The sequence below is a fragment of the Cucumis sativus genome, chromosome 6 (assembly GCF_000004075.3).
Source record: "Cucumis sativus cultivar 9930 chromosome 6, Cucumber_9930_V3, whole genome shotgun sequence".
NCBI lineage: Eukaryota > Viridiplantae > Streptophyta > Magnoliopsida > Cucurbitales > Cucurbitaceae > Cucumis > Cucumis sativus.
In genome coordinates, this window is record NC_026660.2 from 3,806,878 (window position 1) to 3,826,440 (window position 19,563).

Here is a 19,563-nt window from a genome sequence, read left to right on the forward strand (position 1 = left end):
AACGGAATTGTTATCTTTTATCTTTTTCATCTAATTATTTTCTTATTATCAACTCTTCTTTCCATATTGTTTCTCTTTCCTAAATTTACCTCCTAGATTTCCTCATCTCCATTAAAATAAAGTTTTTACTTTATATTCTAAAAATAAACCTCTAATGTGAACTAAAAGAAGCAAATGTTCACACAAACAAATATAAATTGAAAAAAAAAAGTTATTTTTCTAAGAAAAGAAAGAAAAAGAGGGAAAAGAAAAGGGTGGAGGAGGAGGAAGAAGAATGATGAGGAAAGCAACAAATGATGCTTCCTTGTGGACAACAGCATATATTTCCTTTTTTTTTTTTTTTTTGTTGTTGTTATGATACAAACAAAAGATTACAGGAAAACTGAGTCCATAGCACAATAGAAGAAGATGATTGTTACCTCAAAAACATTCACAGACTACACTTACTTCTTAACTACAGTACACAGAATGTTCTTCCATTTTGCTAATAAGCTATTACAAAATTTCTCAACTTATGCTCCCCACCAATCGAACCACGAAAAGTTTTGCCAACCGAACCATTCGCTAACTGGAAGACCGAAAACCAACAATTCTTGGCTTTAGCACTTCCCTGTATCATGCCGAAATAAAAAAATCCAGGTGACAAATGATACCCTACCCCTCCACCCCTCCTCTTTCCAGTCATCGATGTGACGGAGATGGTAGTATAATTTCTTTCCTAGATGAAAAATAACTGGGATATAGAAACACAAAAAGAAAAAAGAGAAAAAACTGAATACCTTCTCTCTTGATTCCTACTTCTTTCTTGATTTGCTTTTAACTTTCACGTATTTTCGGTTTGATTTGTCACCACCACCGGCGCCTAATGAGAAGCTCCCTCCTGCACTGGCATTGAAGTCTAAGCTACCAGAAGCCTGGAATGGGGAGGGATTTTGTGGTAGATTTTGCTGGCTACCACTGAATTGGAAAGGATTTGCTCCTAGCGGAGATGGAGCTGTTGAACCGAACATAAACCCTGACGATGGAGGTGGCGTGAGGGGCTGTTGCCCAAAACTAGGCATAGGCGATGCTGTCTGGATGGTATCTTCAGCCATGCTATCCTCCATACTTGCTTGCTCATTATTATTAGCAGGAGGAGTTGAACCAAAAGTGAAGGCATTGTTAGAATTACCAAAAGCAGGTTGTGATGTCGTCGCACTTGCAGCTGAAGTAAATGAGAACATAGAGGCTGACGGTGCACCGGTTGATGATGATCCAAAGACCATAGGTGCACTATTAGAAGCAGAAGACGATGACGAAAGACCAAAGGAGAATCCTCCGCTTGGAGTTGAGCTGAAGCCAGTAGAAAACGACGGTGTTGAGGAAGGCTGCCAGTTAAAGAAGCTAGAACTAGTACCAGCACTGGAACTGACAGAATTGCTAGCAGAGGAACTGGAGGAAGCAAGCCCAAAAGTAGCACCTGAAGTGAACGGATTAGATGCTGGAGCTGAAGAACCAAATAGAGAACTGCCAGACGCCAAACCTGTATTCCGAGTCAAACCAAATGACGTAGATGATGAACTGAATTGCAAAGCAGGTGTACTCTGAGTAGACAATGCAAGCCCACTACTAGAAAATGAAACCGGAGCACCAAATGCAGGAATGTTGTTTTGAGCAAAAGTTGAATTTGCTGGTCCTTTATTAGCATCTGAAGTAGTAGATGCAGCTCCAAATTGAAAAACACTGTTTCCAGTACTAGCAACTTTAACAGCAGATGTGTCACTTGCAGGAAAGCCACTTAAATTGCCGAATGTTGTCTCTGGCTTGGTCTTGGTTTCTACGGATCCAACTACACTTGGTGCTGATAGAGCTGGAGCAGAAGTAGAAGGTACGCTAGAGCTTCCAAATTTAAAAATTGGTGCAGCTGAAAAGGATGGCATAGGAGAGGACGTAGGAGGACTTGTAGAACTGACGGGTTCACTGTTGCTAGTGGCAGCACTGAAAGATGGTTTGACGGATGAATTCTGACTTGTTACATTATTAGAAAAGGTGGTGGCTGGAGTCGGCAAAGTAGATGGAGTAGTAGAAACAAGAGACCCGTTGTTGAGATTTGAATTAGTGCTAGGGGTGCTAAATGAAAACAAACTCGGAGTTGGTGTTGATGTTGATGTTGAGACAGATGACGAAAAAAAATTCCCAGATGTACCAAATATAAGACCAGGACTTGAACTCTTATCACCAGCTTTCTCCGATATAGACTCTTTTGGAACTCCAAATGATGGTATGCTGCAATTAAAACCGTCCAAAACATCAGATACTAATACATTTTGTAAAGCACAAGTATCTCTATAACCTAGAAACAGACTGCCCCTTCAATATTGGAAGATGGACGAGGGAAATTTCCATTAAAAGGATGTCTTAATATTTCATATGCCCAAGCAGAGCCATAGGCATATCTTAGTTGATGCACAACAATTTTCTCACCCCATAGAAAGCATATAATTTTTTTCAATACACACACACTACTGTAACCCTGAGATAATTTTGACGTAACCTAACATGAAAAACCAAATGAAAATTCTTGAATCAGTAAAAGAAAAAGATATAGGTACACAGAAATGTATGCTCTAGTGTTTCTGTTTCCAACAAAGTATCTACAAGAGAAACTAAAGCTTGAGAAAGAGATCACAAGAAAAACAGCTCCATTTATTAACATTGTCTTAAATCAATTAGCTTCATATAAATTCTAGGCATGTTTAGATGAACACCGCCTAAGCTATCCTAAAAATAGCTCAATCAACAAACAGTCAAAAAGCTCAAAGAAAAGTGCCTCAATTGTAGAAGTCAAGGCCAAATCATAATAAAGAAGCTGATGGATATATCACATTAAACAAAATAAAAGAATTCTTGAGCATCATATTTACAAGTAACTTAATTAGATGGAAAGTCCTTTCAAACTAAAATTTAATTTTAAGATGTAAATTGGGAGCGGAATCAGGAGTATACAAGTTAAAGATTAGGTATCCCAGTTTTCTCAAACCAATTAAAATCAGTGGAGCATCTTCAGAACCGAATTGGAACACTGATGATTAAAATCAATTTATCTTGCATTTCATATAATCTAATAATAGAAATATACCCATAAACTGATAAAAGTGCAAACAAAGCAAACATGCTCCAACTCCACAGTGACAACGGTAACAAGCAAACTGACCTGCTGCTAGAATTCTCTGCTTTAAAAACTGAAGCACTACCGCCAACATTAGCACCTTCTTTTTCATTAACCAAAGGTGATGCAAACTTAAATAGAGACCCCGCACTCTTATTCCCATTTTCTGTAGCGGCATTTGCTGGAATAGGAAACGAAGCTTTGTCTCCAAATTTAAACGTTGTAGGAGGAGAAGCCTGTTGAGTTGGTTCGACGTTGGCTTCTGAAGTTACAACATGAATGGTATTTTGTTCATTTGTTGTGGTAGCCTTGCTTCCAAAGGCAAAGGTGGGGGGATGAGACCCTGCTTCCTTCTGTGAAGGCGACTTTTCTCCAAAGCCAAAAATAGGGGCTGTGGCTGCTTTTGGTAACTCGGGTGAAGCAACTTTTTCAGGTCTCAAGCTTGATTCAGTACCCTTCACGTTGGCTGTAATGCTAGGTGAAGATGCTGTTGGAAAGGAAAAAATGGGGCTCTTTTCTGTAGTGGAGGGAACATCAGATTTTCCTTGGTCATTTATTTTGTTCATTACAGATACCACGAATGGTTTAGCCTCAATTGAAGCCTTTGATTTATCTACTGTGATGACTTCAGTATTCTTCGGCTTACTCACAGACACTAATGAGTCATCAACTTTTCCTTGCATCTCAAACGATTTATCAGCTACTGGTCCATTAGAAAATCCTTCTTCATCCATATCCACAAAATCCTAACAAAAAGAGAGACAATCCATAAATATTGCAACTTGGAAAGTTTACAAGGGCCATCTAGACAGTGGACATCAAGATCCACAAAATCCTAGCAAAAAATAATAGATGACTGAAAATTAACCAAAGAGGTTTGTAACAGACAGACATAATGATACACCTTTTTTACAACTTCCACTGTGATATACTTTGAAACCTTCTTATTCAGGTGCGGGTGCATGTGAAAAGTATAAAGAATGAAAAACTTCAAGGGGAATGGAAAGATATTTGATGGTCTATAAGTAATTTAATTATTTAAAATGGAAATGATGGGTGCTGAGAGAAATATACTCCTCCATCCTAATTAGTATTCTTTTCATCTATTTAATTGGAAAATCTGGAAACGAGGATAAATTTAAAGATAGAAACATGATAGGATTGACCCATTGAATAAACTGGAAGGTAGAAAATTACATACCTCATGTGCACTCATCTGGAAGGCACATTTTGTTTGTATGGAAGGGCCAACAAATGAAACTTGCATGCCAGAACCAGATCCGGCATCCTTAGTAGAAACTGAAGAACCTACACCATCACCGGTAGAAATAGATTTATCATTGGGTACGTTAAATTTTGACGGACTACTTTCCTCGAACTTATCATTCTTTTGAGAAGTAAGATCACGGGCATCGTTAGACCGAATGCCTTCAACATTTTCCAAATACTTAGCTGAATCCACATCTTCCAGGCTTCTAAGAGCTGGCCCATGCAACATTGATGGTGATAACTTCATGGGTGAGTTATTCCTTACACTAAGCAGCTTCAGTTCCGAAGATTTTTCCTTTGGAGGGGTTAATTTATCAAGCTGCTCTAATATTTTTGATGCCATCTCACTTGACCTGAGGGGAATTTGAGGAAAACTTGAACTAGGTGTCATAGCATTTTTGGACTCTGCAGTCATTTTAGAGAAATTACGCTGTATCTCATTTGAATAAAGTGGCTTTCCACCATTAGACGAAAATGGATGTACTTTTGTAGACTGCAAATGCCGAGCAGTCTCAGAACCAATGCCACTTGCTCGAATAGAAGTGGAACTGCTTGGTAAACCTAAACTTGTTGAAAAAAGGTGATTGGATTTCTGACGAGTTCTTCGGATAGGACCAACAGATCCCATATCATCATCTAAAACTGAGTTTCGGCGTTTCAAAGCCTACAAAAAAAATGATTAGATAAAATAACACGATCTGATAGGTTTACTCAATAATACAACATTTTATAAAAGAATATTTTTACAAATCATACTCCTTGTTTAGACCCCAAAAGTCGCCCTTGCTCCCACGCTGACTGAGATGATGAGGGCGTAGTGGACCTGTAAGCATCTGCTGTGGCTATACTATTCTGAAGAACGAACCAGAAACGGAAAAGGCTAATAAATACATGAGCTATCATAATAAAAAATAAAACAGAAATACTTCATTAGAGTACAAACCTTTATGCTGGGGGTTGCACGAACTCTGGAATATGGAACTCGAGCCATGCTGTATAGGGCAGACCTACCACGAGATCTCGGCGTGACAAAACCATTTTCAACAACATCAAAATTTCCTGGAGACCTTGGCACAAGAGATAAAGTAGAGGATTTCAAAGGATTGCCTGCCATACTCAACGGAGTTGCTTTTGGAGGTCTGCTGCCCATGTATGCTTTTGCAATCTCAGCAGGTGAAGCAACATCCTCATCGAGGACCTGAAATGATTGTCCAAACAATAATAAAAGCAAAAGCGTGAAGTACGGTCTTCAGTGTGAACAACCAGCAGAAGATAAGCACAAAGCATCAACCAAAACAGAAACCAAAATGGCAAAAAAGTATAAACAGAGAAATTCTTACATTTGCAGTCACAACATGAGTTGTAGCCATATGCGGGCTAACTCCATCCTGACTCTGAGTTGGAAGTTTTGGAGATCCTTCCTGTATTCCATGACTGGTAACAGGGGTTGAAGGGACCTGTTCAAATTTCCTCGATTCAACTCCTCTTGGAACGTCAGCAACTCTTGATTTCAGAAGTTCAGTCAAGCGATCAATCTCAAATCTGTGAAGTGGTTAGAATTTGACACATTAAACATTAAATCCTTATCTTGCTTAACAAAAGTATATAGAAAATGAAACCAAATTTCTGTCCCAGAGGTTAAAGTTGACATGGTATATCATAGCAACATTGTGGTTTATACATTTCACGCTATTTCATAACTTCTTACCATGCTACAAATTGCAATATGTGCAAATTTGTCATACATTTCCCTCCTTTAAAAACTAACAAAAAAAAAAAAAGCAACCAACCAAAACTAGGCAAAACTTCAAATAGAATTGAGGTAAGTGACTATAAATAACTTGACCAACAGACACTCAAATACTTACCTTGAAAAGGTCTTCTCATTCAAAATTTTCTCAAGGTCACTCAGCCCTTGGGTGTTATTAGAATTGATGCTTGGAACAAAACCAATATTAGTCCCTTCTTGAGTCCCAGAAGGATCCTGAAGAATAATTAAAAATTCAGAAAATGCTGACACAGAAGTTAAGAGTACAGTAACACAAAGGCATCAGATTTTGCATCAGATTTTTTAAGGCAGTTTCACTACAACAATGAGAAAACTAATGCATTCATTAACATAAATAGCTTTATCTCAGCTACTAGTGCTAACATTGGCATCATGTCTTTTAAGAAATGAACAGTTAAAACAACTTGTTAACTGCAAATCTGAAAGAAAAGAAAATGCTGAGTAGTTAAAAGAAAGAGGAAAGGTAACAAAAAAAACTCACAATATCTGCAATAGGAAAATAATGATGCCTAACAAGGGGGGAACACATTGATGGTGATTTGTATTTTTAACCAAAAGCAGAATTAGAATTTTAAAAAAAAATACAAGATGTAGATGCAAAGATTATCGATAATCAAAACGACAAAACCCATAACAGATAACACTTACAGCTGCAACTTCTTCCTGATTCCTATGTTCCATCTCGTCATTAGCCTCTGGAAGTATAAAATGGGAGAAAAAAAAGTTAAAGACTAAAAAGAGAACTAAATATCAAATGAAAAACTTCTGCCAGTCACACTAGCTTGTGACTATTTAGCAAGTATCAACACATCATAGCACTTGTCCCCAAGTCAAAAGTCAATGCAAACACAACAGTATTTACTCCAAAATACATAATAAGATAATAGCATAGTGCTTCACTGCTTCCTAAATGGTTATCAACATTGATATAATTCAAAATCTAACATGTTACTTTCATAGAAAAGAAAAAATTAATAAGAGATCAAAATGCTTGAGAACACAACCAATTGTTTGGAAACAATTTTCAGTTTTAAATTTTAAAAACGATTGTACAGAATCCTTGTTCAGCAAAATAATTTTGAATGACAAATAACAAAATAACCAACATAATCAGAAAAAGAATTCTTCTGTTTACGTGTTGTCGTAAGTTGGCTTCTAAACAACTGATGATGCATTGTTATAGCTTATTATTAATTTATTACCATAACTTACTTTAAATATATTATGTTTATTAGTTTAACACTTCCATCCATTGGTTAAAAATAATTTACAGAAAGGGCTCAAGGATACCAGTGGAGAGGACTTCTAATGGGCTCTAATTGAGAAAAAACTGTGAATACAAGAAGACCAAGTGGAAGCTAAAACAAATTTGCTTTCCAAGAGTTTTCTGAAGCTCTAGAAATATCTTCAAGTACTCTTTCTGTTTCATTTCACAAAGATGGTTCAAGGGGTAGCACGAATAGCAATCCAACATTCACATAGCCCTCAGCCTTGGCTTTAAGCTAAAATATATACGACAAAACATATGGTTTTACAATGCCAATTCTTAAATACCCTTAATGACATCCAAGAAACGAAAAAACACAACATTCCAGGCAGACTCAATATAATTCGCCAAGCAAGCATGGAAACCTCCACTCTGACATATTTGAAATACATAGAGCACAGAACCACGTAAAGCAATAACATTTAAATAATTGAAGCCCTAAATAATAATAAATAATAAGAGCTACAACAAACCCAAAAACCATACGAAATGATAAATCCAGGTTCATCAAAGACAGAGATGAAAACCCCACGGTTGTAGAAACTCCCTCGCGAAAAAAAAAAATCAAAATTTAAAAATAATATGAACGATATCTTCAGCCAACACCCTCTAAAATCAAACGAAAATACAGAAAACAAAACCCGAAAAATTCCATTTTTGCAATTAAAAACAAGAAGGAAAGAGAAAAAAAAAAAAAAAAAAAAAAAAACCTCGAGAAAGTGGAAATGACGGCGGCGGAGGGGGGAGGCGTTTACGAAAGACAGTAGAAAAAAGCCAATGGGCGGTAGAATTAATTAGCTTGTGCGCTGGATCGACAAGGTTAGAAAGCCATCCTTTAGCAGCAGAGTTCCTTAGAGCAGTCGGCGGCCGATCATAGGGCGTGGTATGAGACCTTCTAATAGGCCTTTTCTGGAACTTCCCACCTCTACCTCCTTCATATTGAACGTCCTCACGCTCTGTCGCCATTAAGAACACAGAGTTGAAGGGTTGGTGTCTTTAATGGCGGAATAGAGAGGAAATTTTGTTGAAAGGGGGAGAAAGAAAAAGTAAAGTATTGAGCAAATTAGGGTTTTTATTTCAGACCACGCGCAAAAAGAGAAAGAGAGATAGAGAGGACGAGTGATAATTTTTCAAAAATTTTAAAACAAAACAAAACAGAAATATGTATGTGTGAGAGAGAGATATATATATATATATATCTATATTTCTTTCTAAATTTTGTTTAAAATATCATTTGCAATTTAAAATTTATTCAATTTTAATCTAAACCTTTATTAAAATTAACTAAAAAGAATAGCAAATGTTAATATAAAATAAAGAGTAATTATGTAAGTTTTAAGATTCAGTGAGAGTTAAAGTAAATAACTAAAATTATTACCAATCCCATACTAAAAAGGAGAATCCATATTTAATTCTTTTCATCTTTTCTCATCTTCTTAAACTTCAAATTCAATATACCTCCATTTACATAATATATTTTAAATTTAGATGTTCTTGAGTTGCACGTGTATATTTTCTGTGTGTGCAAAAAGTTTAGACTCAACTCATACATCGAGGTAGACAAAATACTCTTATTTTATATTGATATTACCTAAAGTGTGCTATTTTATTTCGCTTAATCTGAGATCATTTCTTGGTTTTACATGTTTATTTCATGACTTTACAGGTTTCAAGCGTAATTGAGAAAAAACAAGTCTTAGACAAAAATATGTGGACCAAATCGGAATCTCAAAGCATGAGTTATGGCAAAAAAAAAAAAAAGGAGTAAAAGAATCCTCAAGGGCTACTAAGATGTGTCTTGCCATGGTGCAACTAGCAAAATACAAACAATGTAAGGATAACTACAACGTGATGTCATTCACAAAACGGGGACAGACCATGAAGAGTCGAAGCTCCATAATGTTATTGTGGCATAATGCAAGTAAAGTGGACAATGTTGTGGTGCAACCCTACTTGAAGGAAGCATTGTGGAACTACAAAATTGAAGGTTATTGTGGGAGTAGCAATTTGAATTTCATTCAAGCATTAAGCTTGATCCTAACGTGGTAATTAAACTAAATTATTGATTAGCATGTGTTCATCTCTATCCCACTTGGTCTCTCTATTAGTTAATAAGGTTGATTGGCTAACGTTACTAATTAACTTGATCAAACTTTCAAACATTTGTTACGTTGCATAGGTTAACTATCCCTAATGAGTTTTATAAATCTAGAGATAAACAATTAACCGGATTAGGAAGGTCCTTCGTGATTATCGAACCAACTTCCATTTATTTGTCATCAATGATGGGCTCGGGTCGTTAACGACCTTAAATGGCTGAACTGGGCTGTTGACCCATATCCAAGTGGGCTCTTACGCAAACTAAAATGGATACATTGGCCCACCCATATCAAATTCTTCTTTTTTGCTTTCCAAAATTAGATGTATTTCATACACACTATTAGTCTAATTTACACTTAAATTTTTAACATACAGTCTCTGATTTATTATATTTTGATTTCTTTAAAGAAAAATTTAAGCCTAATTAATCATTGTTTAGAATGATTTTAAAATTGTTAAAATTATTTTTTTATCAATTTTGATGATTTAAAGTTTACATTAGAAAGTGTAAAATTAAAACAATTGAATATAGGCGTGTTTATTAGAGAAATATAAAATTAGAGACTTTATTAACTAATTGAATGTTGAGGAATCATTTGACATCATGCACCCTTCTTATAGTTTAAAATTGTGTTAAATTTAAAAATTAAGACACTAAACTCGAATTTAAGTTAGAATGTAAATTGATATTAAAGTTAAATTTAAACATCTCACCCCACTTTATTTAGTTTCAAAATTTAATAATGACTTAACTAAAATAACTTAAAATTAAATCAATCGGTCTTGCTTGATTAAAAAAAACTAATAAAAACCTATCATTGATGGATGGTGAACAAAGTTTATAACGTTAAAATTTAGGGGTTTTTATATTACTTTATAAAATATTAAAGGATGTTTATTATTCCCAAAGTTGTAACAATCTTCCAATTTTCACCTCTCTCTCAATTCCTTCATTTATTAGGTTCAACAACTACTGGCTATGTGTTATTAAACTTTAGTGTAATTAAATTAGGTTTATGCATGCTAATTACTAAATCGTTAGATATAATTAAAGTGGTTTTAGATCCTTAATTCTGCTGCGTATGTCTACGTTTCCGTTACATCCTTCCTTTAGAGTAGAGCACGAAGAAACACTTAAGACGGAAAAGAAGTATGAATAGAGAGAGGGGACGAGAGAGATATGAACTCAATATATGTTAATTTTTTCTTATACAAATGAAAAAGGATGAAGGTATTTGAGCGGCTGGAAATGAATGAAATATGTGGGCGAAAAGTGGTCGACCACCCAAATTGGTGAATGACGGAAAATTAATAAAAACTTTGTGGTGTTAGTGGAGGAGGAATATTAGGTGGAAAAAAATAATTAAACACACATTTAATAGAAGTAGTATTATCATTTTACTCACTACACTTTGCCATGCTTGCTCGATCCGACAACGACGTATGTGAAGATGTCACTAAACATTCATTTGTCCATCTCTTTTCCCGTTCTAAAACTTTGGTGAACCTTTAGGCTCAAACCCACAACTCGAACTAAAGATATTTGAGGAGTATGAGAATTGTCATTTATGAATGAAATACTAATATACTTGTTTTTCATTATCAAGTACTTGTTTCGAAACTAACAATCATTATAAAATGTTTTTCTTTTAAATGTCAAATGTGTGATAAATCTAAACATACCATCGTCTCTCCTTATCTAAATGATCACAAAACTCCTTACGAGATACTCTACAAAGACCACTCGATCGTTTATGGTTGTGCTTGTTATTCACTTCTCAAACCTTGCAAAACTCTCAAAGACAAATAAATGCGTCTTTTTATTGGTTATCCAAATGGGTTAAAATGCTTTCTCTATGTTACAACAAGAACAATAAATCAGATTTATTACACGTTACACGTTACACGTTGGACATGTCATCTTTGATGAAACCTCTTTTTTTTTTCTTCCTTTTATTCCAAAATAAAATAGCAAATTTCAATAACCAATAAATTAAAACAACAAAAGAGTAATTAACAATAATTTTATTGATTAAAGCATCTAAAAACATTATTATTTTAAAAAATAAATTATGGATTAGTCCCCAAATTTTAAAATCATTTATAGTTCTAAGATTTATAAGAATAGATCTATTTAGTTCATAAGTTTTCTTACGTTTTTAGTCCTTGAGCTTTTGAAAATATAGGTTTAAAAGTCTTTTTCTTTTGTTTGGTTTGGTAAAAGGGCATTTTCAAATATAGTAAGTAAATTGAAATTATTTCAGAAACTATGTCATACAATAATTTATAAAAAAAGTAAAAGGTTATTTGAAAGACTTTTTAAACCATACATAAAAATTCAAAGATAAAAAGAGTACATTTTACAAATGACGATTTGGTCTATTCTTATAAACTTAGAAACTAAAAAGATACGATCCAAAACAAAAAGAAAAAATACTTCAAAACCTAAAGACTAAAATGTTAATTTTCTTTATTTTAAACCGTAAATCCTAAACCACAACCCATAATTTTCCAAATAATTTCAAAACAACCACGTTTCGATAACAAATTTCTTTAACCACAATATTTGAATAAAACTTCCACAAAAATACACAATCTTCAAAAACTTAAGTTGAAGGACTAAAAAAGTAGTTTTGTCTATTTTTAAATTATAAAAGACTCGATGTACCGTCTTTGCCTATGAAATTAAAAGACATAGAAAGTAATATTTGCGAGGAAAGAATAAAAAACAAGAAGGAAACATTGTTGACCCAACTTGAAAGAGCCAAAATGCTTTAGAATAGAATCTTTAGTTAAATTGAAAAAGGTACACAAAAGCATATTGATCATGATAATCTCTTGCCAAACTTGGTGGTTTGTGTAATATGTAAGAAAACTGATGGAAAAACAATTGAAACAATCTAAAGTGTATACTTTTTTTCCACCTATCACTTAGCTATAGGATATATTCCAATTTAACAGCAAACACAAAAAGAGCCAAAAGCATTGTGAAAGGAATAAGGGTTTAAAAAGGATGAAAATGTCATATATATATAAATGCTTCTTCATCTCTTAGGCTTGCACACATTGCGTGCAAACACCCCAAAGCACTTTCAAACTGATTTTACCATTTTTCCTACTTCCTTCTCCTCAAATTTGCACCTCTCCATAAAAGAATTTCTTTTGATGTCGAGCCAGATCGTGAATCAAGATTGGAGAAACGTAGTAACTCAACAAAATCAACAGTTTTTTCCATCTATAACATTTGAAGAATCCGAAGAAAAAAACAAATGGTCATTTTCCATGAAACTTCCAGGTAAAAATAAACTACACATAATTGTCTGTGTTAGATATTATAGTAAATTTACCCTTAATTAACCACTAGCTTAAGCGCACTTTTAAGTCAATTGTCATATATTAAAGTCTGCTCTGCAACTGATTAAGGGAGAGTGTACGTAGGTTAATTTTGTTAACTAGGGTAATTTAATATATAGTGCATCATATGTTAAAATTAATTATAGTTTAATGATTTTGGTTAGGTTTTTCAAAGGACCGACTGCGAATCAACTTGAATACAAGAACAAGAATTATTGTAGTTACAGGACAAAAATCAGATGGCTTGTTCAATATTACTCGTTTGAATGAACGGGTAACAATCAAAGAGGATTGCTTGTTAGAGGGAGTACAAGCAAAGTTGTCCAATGACACTCTTATTGTCACATTTGAGAAGGAAAAGAAATAAATTTTTATTTTCATACAAATCATGAATTACTCCATATACGAATAAAGATCAACTTCTATGTTCCCAGTAGAGTTGGTCGTGTGTATAGAAACTTATATCCATATTTGTAATTCAAATTATGTATGAATGTTAGTGTATACATCGTAACCACTCTCCAACATTTACCTACTCATATGGTCGTTGTAGAAGAAATTTCAATGTCTTGTTTATTTGGTGGAATATTTATGTATGAATTAAAGTATTAAATTAGAGTAGCTCTTCTTTCACACTACAAGAATTTTGGTCTCCGTCGATGCATAAAAACGTTGACAAATCTTAAGAAAAACGTGGGTAAAATACTTTTGTGTGGACATACTTCGTGGTAAAAACCCCCTTTGTCTTTTCCTCTGCTCACGTTGTTGGATTTAAGTCGGCAGAAATGTTCACACAAAAAAACTCGTGGGCACAAAAAGTACGTCGCTAGAAATCACTTTATATCCACGAACATCGTCTCATCGACATAGCTTGCATTTCTACCCACGTTTTTGTGTTGACAAACGAAACTCCTCCCCATGTTAAATTCGCTCGCGTAAATAAATATATGCCTATGGAAAATACTTTTTTGGATATAGAAATTGCATTTTTTTTTGTCACGAATGATGGCCGACAGATAGTATTTGTTTCTTTTTTTGCTCATGCACAAAATGTTGATAGAGCTTCCTAACTATATATCAACATATTTTCAAAGACACACCAAATATGTAGGCAAACACTATTTTAATTTGTTTCACATTAAGATTAATTTTCAAGTGAGAATGAAATTTCTATGATAAAATATATCGAACATCGCAACAATAAATTTTAAAAAATATATATATTAAACCATTAAAACTTGGGTAGTTGCAAATTTAATAATTATATTCAAAATAATTCAAAATAGTTGATATAAGTCTATCAACGATAGATCATGTTGCAAATATTGATAGACCATACGAAGTGTATCAGCAATACATCAGTGATAGTTTTGCTATATTTGCAATTTTTTTAAAATTTTGCTATATCCTTAATTATTATTGCTTAAGTGGTTATCCATTCCAATTTCTCTTAAAACTTTTATCAAAATATACCAAACTACAATTTTTCATGTTTCATTTTGACATACCAAAATGAACAAAAAAAAATATATTTAAAATACACAAAAATGGTTAGCCCATAAGTTTGTCTTCACACAAAAAAATAATAATTCCCAACATCTTCCTAAAGTACATAAACCTGAACAATAACTAGTGAAGCTAAATTTTAATTACTTATTTCAAATGAATCAAGTATCAAAATTAATAAAGTAAAATAGACATATTATAAAAAAAAATGTTTAAACTGTCAAAACAAACCTACAAACCCTTAACTATGACTACCAAACTCAAAATCAACTGCAATAACTCTAAAAATTGTCCAAGTGATACTTTAACTCTCTAACAACTTACAAATTTATAGGTATTAATTTCATATATATTAAAACCAAAATTAATAAAGTAAAATAGAGATATTTACTTGTACGTCATATTTTAAATATATTTACTTATATATACTCAATTCACTAGAGAATTAAAATAAATATAGTTTAGAAGTAATTAATATATATAGATATTTGCTTAGAAACTATATTATTTAAAAACCATCTAAGTTTTGTTTTAATTTATTCTTGAAATTGTAAAAGACTATTATTATTCTTACAATAATCTATTCATAAATTCATAATTATAAATGTGTTTGATTTTAGTTTTAGGTGCTGATAATTATGTTTCTACGAACACATGTGGTTAGTTCTTCTAAATTATTAGAATAAATCGTTTGGTTTATAAGTTTTGGAAAGGTAAATTAGTGTATGAGGTTTTAAAAATAGATTTAAAAGATTATGGAAGAATTTTTTTTTGTTTAATTTTTTAAAAATAATTCCATGACATTTAAAGTTAGAAAAAAATTGCTTTATTAAGCCTATGACTTTTAGGAATTATTTTTCTAATTTAAAATATTATTTATTTATTTAAAATAAAAGTATAAAGTTGTTTGAGGAGTTTTTTTAAACAAAGTTTTAAAAATTCAACAACTAAAAATATATCATGTTGAAACCACGACCACCACCAAATGGATCTATTCTTACAAACTTGATAACTTAAAATGTATGATTTTAAAATTCACTGTATGCATGTATATTTGAAAACTTGACAAATTGCACATACAAACGGTTGAAGGTTGTTGTGATATTATTTTGTGATTAAAACGCAAGGAAACACCTCATATATAATATTCTTCACATTTTTTTTATTTAATTTAGATATAATTTTGGGTTAGTTGCAAATATAATAATTAGATTCAAAGTATTAGTAATATTTAAAAAAGATGATAAATGTAACAAATGTTTTTGAAGTTTATCATTAATTAATCATATTACAAATATTAATCTATCACTAATAGAAGTCTATCAAAAAAAAGTTATTGCTATATACGCAATTATTTATTTTTAGAATTGTTGACTATTATGCAATTACTATACCCTTTAATTTGTGATGGGGGATGAATATAGGATAATGGTTAATATTCTTAAACTATTTGATCATGATATATATAAAAACTAAAAAAAAAAAGAGAATTAACCTATCCAAAGTATAGGATAATCTAATGAAAACACGTTTCATTTTTTTCCCTAAAAAGTTTATCCTTTTCTAAAAGATTTTCTTCCTATTTTTGAACATTTTGAAATTATGCATAACAAAATAATATTTTCAACAAATAATAATTTAAAGAAATATGTCTTTTCTTTACCCTTCACATTACTTTTTATAAACCCTAATTTTTTTAATACAAAAAGTTTACCGAATCATTTATTGTATTCTATAAACAAATCTTAAGTTGATTAAATTTTTGACAAAATAAATTAAGCAACAAAATAGTTTAAGTATATAAAAAGAATAATTAAAAATTTACCTAAATTGTTTATAGAAAAACAACCGAACTTTGCATGATGTAGTTAATAAACTTTCACTTTTGTATCAAACAATTTATTCAATTTCGTGTTTATGCAACAATTTTAATTTAGTAGTCTTTATTTTTAAAAAATACAAAATTTAATGAGATTCTTTTTTTCGTTTTTTATAAATAAACCAACAAATTAATTAGAAAATTTTGTAATTTTAGAAAATGCAAAGTCTACATAAAAAGAATATAAAAATTTGATGATTTGTTTTAACATTTCAACTATTTTTATTTAAATTTAAAAGTACAAGAATTGAACTATTATATATCAAAATTCAAATACTAAAATTGTATATAAATTCTCATTTAGATTTAGTTCCTATCCATGAGAAAAACAAACATCCCTAAATGCAAGTAATTAACTTCGTTGCAACTCCAAACAATAGAGCAAACAATACCAAGAAGATAAAAACAGAAAAGATTCTCTCCCCTTGAAAGTAAACCGTAACATGAAATTTAAATTATTCCTCATGTAAGAGTAAAGAAAACCATTTAAAGACCCAAATAGTGAAAAAAGGAATAGACTTGTTCACAAGAAAATTATATATATTTTTTAAAAAAAAAACCCACAATGAAGAGGTGTTATAAAATCAAAATGCATATGTGCTACATCCTCATTATTCAACCAAAAATTAAAGCACACATCTCAATAAGAAAAGAAAGAAGAAAACTATGAGTTGGTTTGGGAAAACCTCCTCAAAAGTAGTAGAAAGCAAAAGTGAGATGGAAAGTCATGGCATAATATTCGAAACTATCAAATTTCATCGGGATCGTAAAGAATACGAGCTTCTCATTCACCTCCCAGGTCAATTATTTCCATCATTATTACTTTTTGAATTTTTTAAATTAAAATATTGAGCGAGATTGAAACTTGAATCTTGATTGTCTCTAGTTAGTTTATTTCTTTAGTACAAATTGTGTTGTCCCTTATTTATTGTTACTTTAAACTTAAGATTTTTATTATCTATTACGTTTTTTATTTATAATTCGTTAGAAAGACGTTAAATATATTTTATTTTCTTACGGGATAATAAATTAGTTATATTTGTTGGGGTAATTGTGTAATTCGACAATTTATATGTAGGTTGCGCAAAGGATTTGATAAAATTAACTTACGAGAGGTCGTCGGGAGTGCTTAAGCTGCAGGGAAAGCAAAAAATAGATTTCGTTCACCGATTTCCTATTCCGATCGATTGCTTGGCCACCGGAATCTATGGCCGATTTCGAGGTGAAGTTCTTCACATCATTATGCCCACATCAAGGCAAGAAGGTGATCAACCATCTTTGTGTGATCGTAAATCGACGGAGCAGGTAGGGGAAGATCGCGAAAATTTACCTGCTAGTGTTCCGGAATCATTGCCGTCCCATCAGAAATCAACAGACGAACTGACGGGAGGAGGAGGAAAAGATCGCGGTAAATCACCTGCTAGTGTTCTGGAACCATCGTCGTCCGATCAGAAATCAACTGAGAAATTGACGGAAAGAGGAAAAGATCACGACGAATTATCTGCTAGGGTATTGTCGTCATTGGCGCAGTCTGATCAGGAAACGGCGGAGAAGTTGAGGCAAAGAGACAATGAACTATTTCCCGAAATCTCCGAGCGGCAACCGTCCGTTCGAAAACCGAGCACCACAGTAAAGGAACTCACAGAAAATTACCAAAAGAACATCTCCAAAACTTCCTCCGCACCATCAACGCCACGTACGGCTGCTCCAGCGCCATGGAATCGATCGAGAAAAGAAGAGGGAAAAGATCAAGTGGCATCGTCTGATCAGAAAAATGCGGAACGGGGAGACCTTCAACCGGAAAATTCAGTCGTGCAGAACGAGAAGAAATTAAGAAAGGGAGATTCTAGATGCGTGCAAATCACCTTGGACGAACAACGGGAAATTAAACCAGAGTTGAGTAAATCCGACCACAAAGATGCTAAAAAGGACGGAAACGAAGGTAGCGCTAAAATGGAGAAAATGTTGGATGCTTCAAAGGCTAAAGAAGAAGCTAAAAAGGAAAGAATAGTAGATGAATCAAAGGCCAAAGAAGAAGCTAAAAAGGAAAGAACAGTAGATGAATCAAAGGCCAAAGAAGAAGCTAAAAAGGAAAGAATAGTAGATGAATCAAAGGCTAAAGAAGAAGCTAAAAAGGAAAGAATAGTAGATGAATCAAAGGCTAAAGAAGAAGCTAAAAAGGAAAGAATAGTAGATGAATCAAAGGCTAAAGATGATAAAAGGGAGAAGAAAAAACCTAGTGTTAAGGGGAAGGGAACCTTAGATGTGGTGGTGGCAAGAGTGAAGGAAATGGGGAAGACGGCGTTAGAGGCTGCAAAGAAAGAAGAAAACCGGGCAATGGTCATTGCTGGGGCTGCTGCTGTTTTGGCCCTTTTCGTAATTGGAGCTTCATTGAGAAAAAAACCCAAAAAATAATTAATATTGTAAAACTACACCTCTTCAAATTTAATTTTAATTTATGTATATATATATAACAAATAAACGAGCATAGGTTATTAATGCTTATAGTATCAATGTAGAAGTGTGAGAAATCAACCATAAATTAACAATACTAACTAAATTTATAATTGATGAAAACAGTGTTTTCAAATATAGTAAAATGAACTAAAATATTTACAACATTTCGTAATTTATTGTAAATAAGTCATGATAGACCATAATAAAATATAGTATATATTCACATATATATATAATCTATCACATATAAATATTTTTCAAAATTTTATTTACTTAAACTAATTTTATTTGATTGAGGACAAAAAAAACTAAAATTAAATATTTATATATAAAAAAAAATTGTGTAAGCTTGTCACACAATTTTTTCATCATGCACATATAGACAAAAAAAAAATAAAAATCAATCCAAATGACACACTTAACACATCTAACACACACTTAATAAAAGGTTTTTAAGTTAATGACAATTAAGTAAACATGCATAATAGTATATGAGTAAATAAAGTAATGTGATGCTTTTGTAAATAAATCAAAAAAATATATATTAAACACTTTTTGGGAGGCGTTTGAGATAATGACTGAAATATTATAGTCATAAGTTATTATCATTGAGTTATAATAGTTTGTGTTATGTGTATATTATTTTCGTTTAAGTTATAATAATGTGTATTTTTCGTTTATATTTTCACAATTAATATATATATATATATTCCAATTCTTTAACAAAAGTTCAAAATCTATAAGTGTGCATTAAATGTGTATGGAGTGTATATCAAGTGTGTCAAGTGCCTATT

The 19,563-nt window shown here is 32.4% G+C and overlaps 2 protein-coding genes and 1 long non-coding RNA gene across 5 annotated transcripts; 2 read left to right on the top strand and 1 right to left on the bottom strand.

The window, feature by feature from the left end:
- Positions 1-267: 267 nt before the first annotated feature.
- On the bottom strand, positions 268-8,597 carry LOC101210179 (nuclear pore complex protein NUP1). Of its 2 annotated transcripts, XM_031886894.1 has the most exons (10): positions 8,184-8,597; positions 6,855-6,901; positions 6,286-6,401; positions 5,758-5,959; positions 5,361-5,615; positions 5,174-5,269; positions 4,350-5,081; positions 3,194-3,894; positions 780-2,265; positions 268-610 (listed from the first exon to the last, which is right to left on the bottom strand). In XM_031886894.1, the coding sequence occupies exons 1-9, from the start codon at positions 8,437-8,439 to the stop codon at positions 795-797; spliced, it is 3,876 nt and encodes a 1,291-aa protein (XP_031742754.1). In that variant the 5' UTR covers positions 8,440-8,597; the 3' UTR covers positions 268-610; positions 780-794. The 2 variants fall into 2 exon arrangements, with proteins under 2 accessions (XP_031742754.1, XP_011656578.1); XM_011658276.2 differs by having other exon boundaries at positions 268-2,265.
- Positions 8,598-12,613: 4,016 nt separating this feature from the next.
- Positions 12,614-13,560, top strand: LOC101211895. Its single transcript, XR_969696.2, has 2 exons — positions 12,614-12,868; positions 13,092-13,560. It is a non-coding gene; the product is annotated as an uncharacterized LOC101211895 (long non-coding RNA).
- A 3,346-nt stretch (positions 13,561-16,906) lies between these two features.
- On the top strand, positions 16,907-18,889 carry LOC101210429 (inactive protein RESTRICTED TEV MOVEMENT 2). Of its 2 annotated transcripts, XM_031888252.1 has the most exons (3): positions 16,907-17,111; positions 17,391-18,472; positions 18,518-18,889. In XM_031888252.1, the coding sequence occupies exons 1-3, from the start codon at positions 16,979-16,981 to the stop codon at positions 18,725-18,727; spliced, it is 1,425 nt and encodes a 474-aa protein (XP_031744112.1). In that variant the 5' UTR covers positions 16,907-16,978; the 3' UTR covers positions 18,728-18,889. The 2 variants fall into 2 exon arrangements, with proteins under 2 accessions (XP_031744112.1, XP_004140996.3); XM_004140948.3 differs by having other exon boundaries at positions 17,391-18,889.
- Positions 18,890-19,563: the final 674 nt, after the last annotated feature.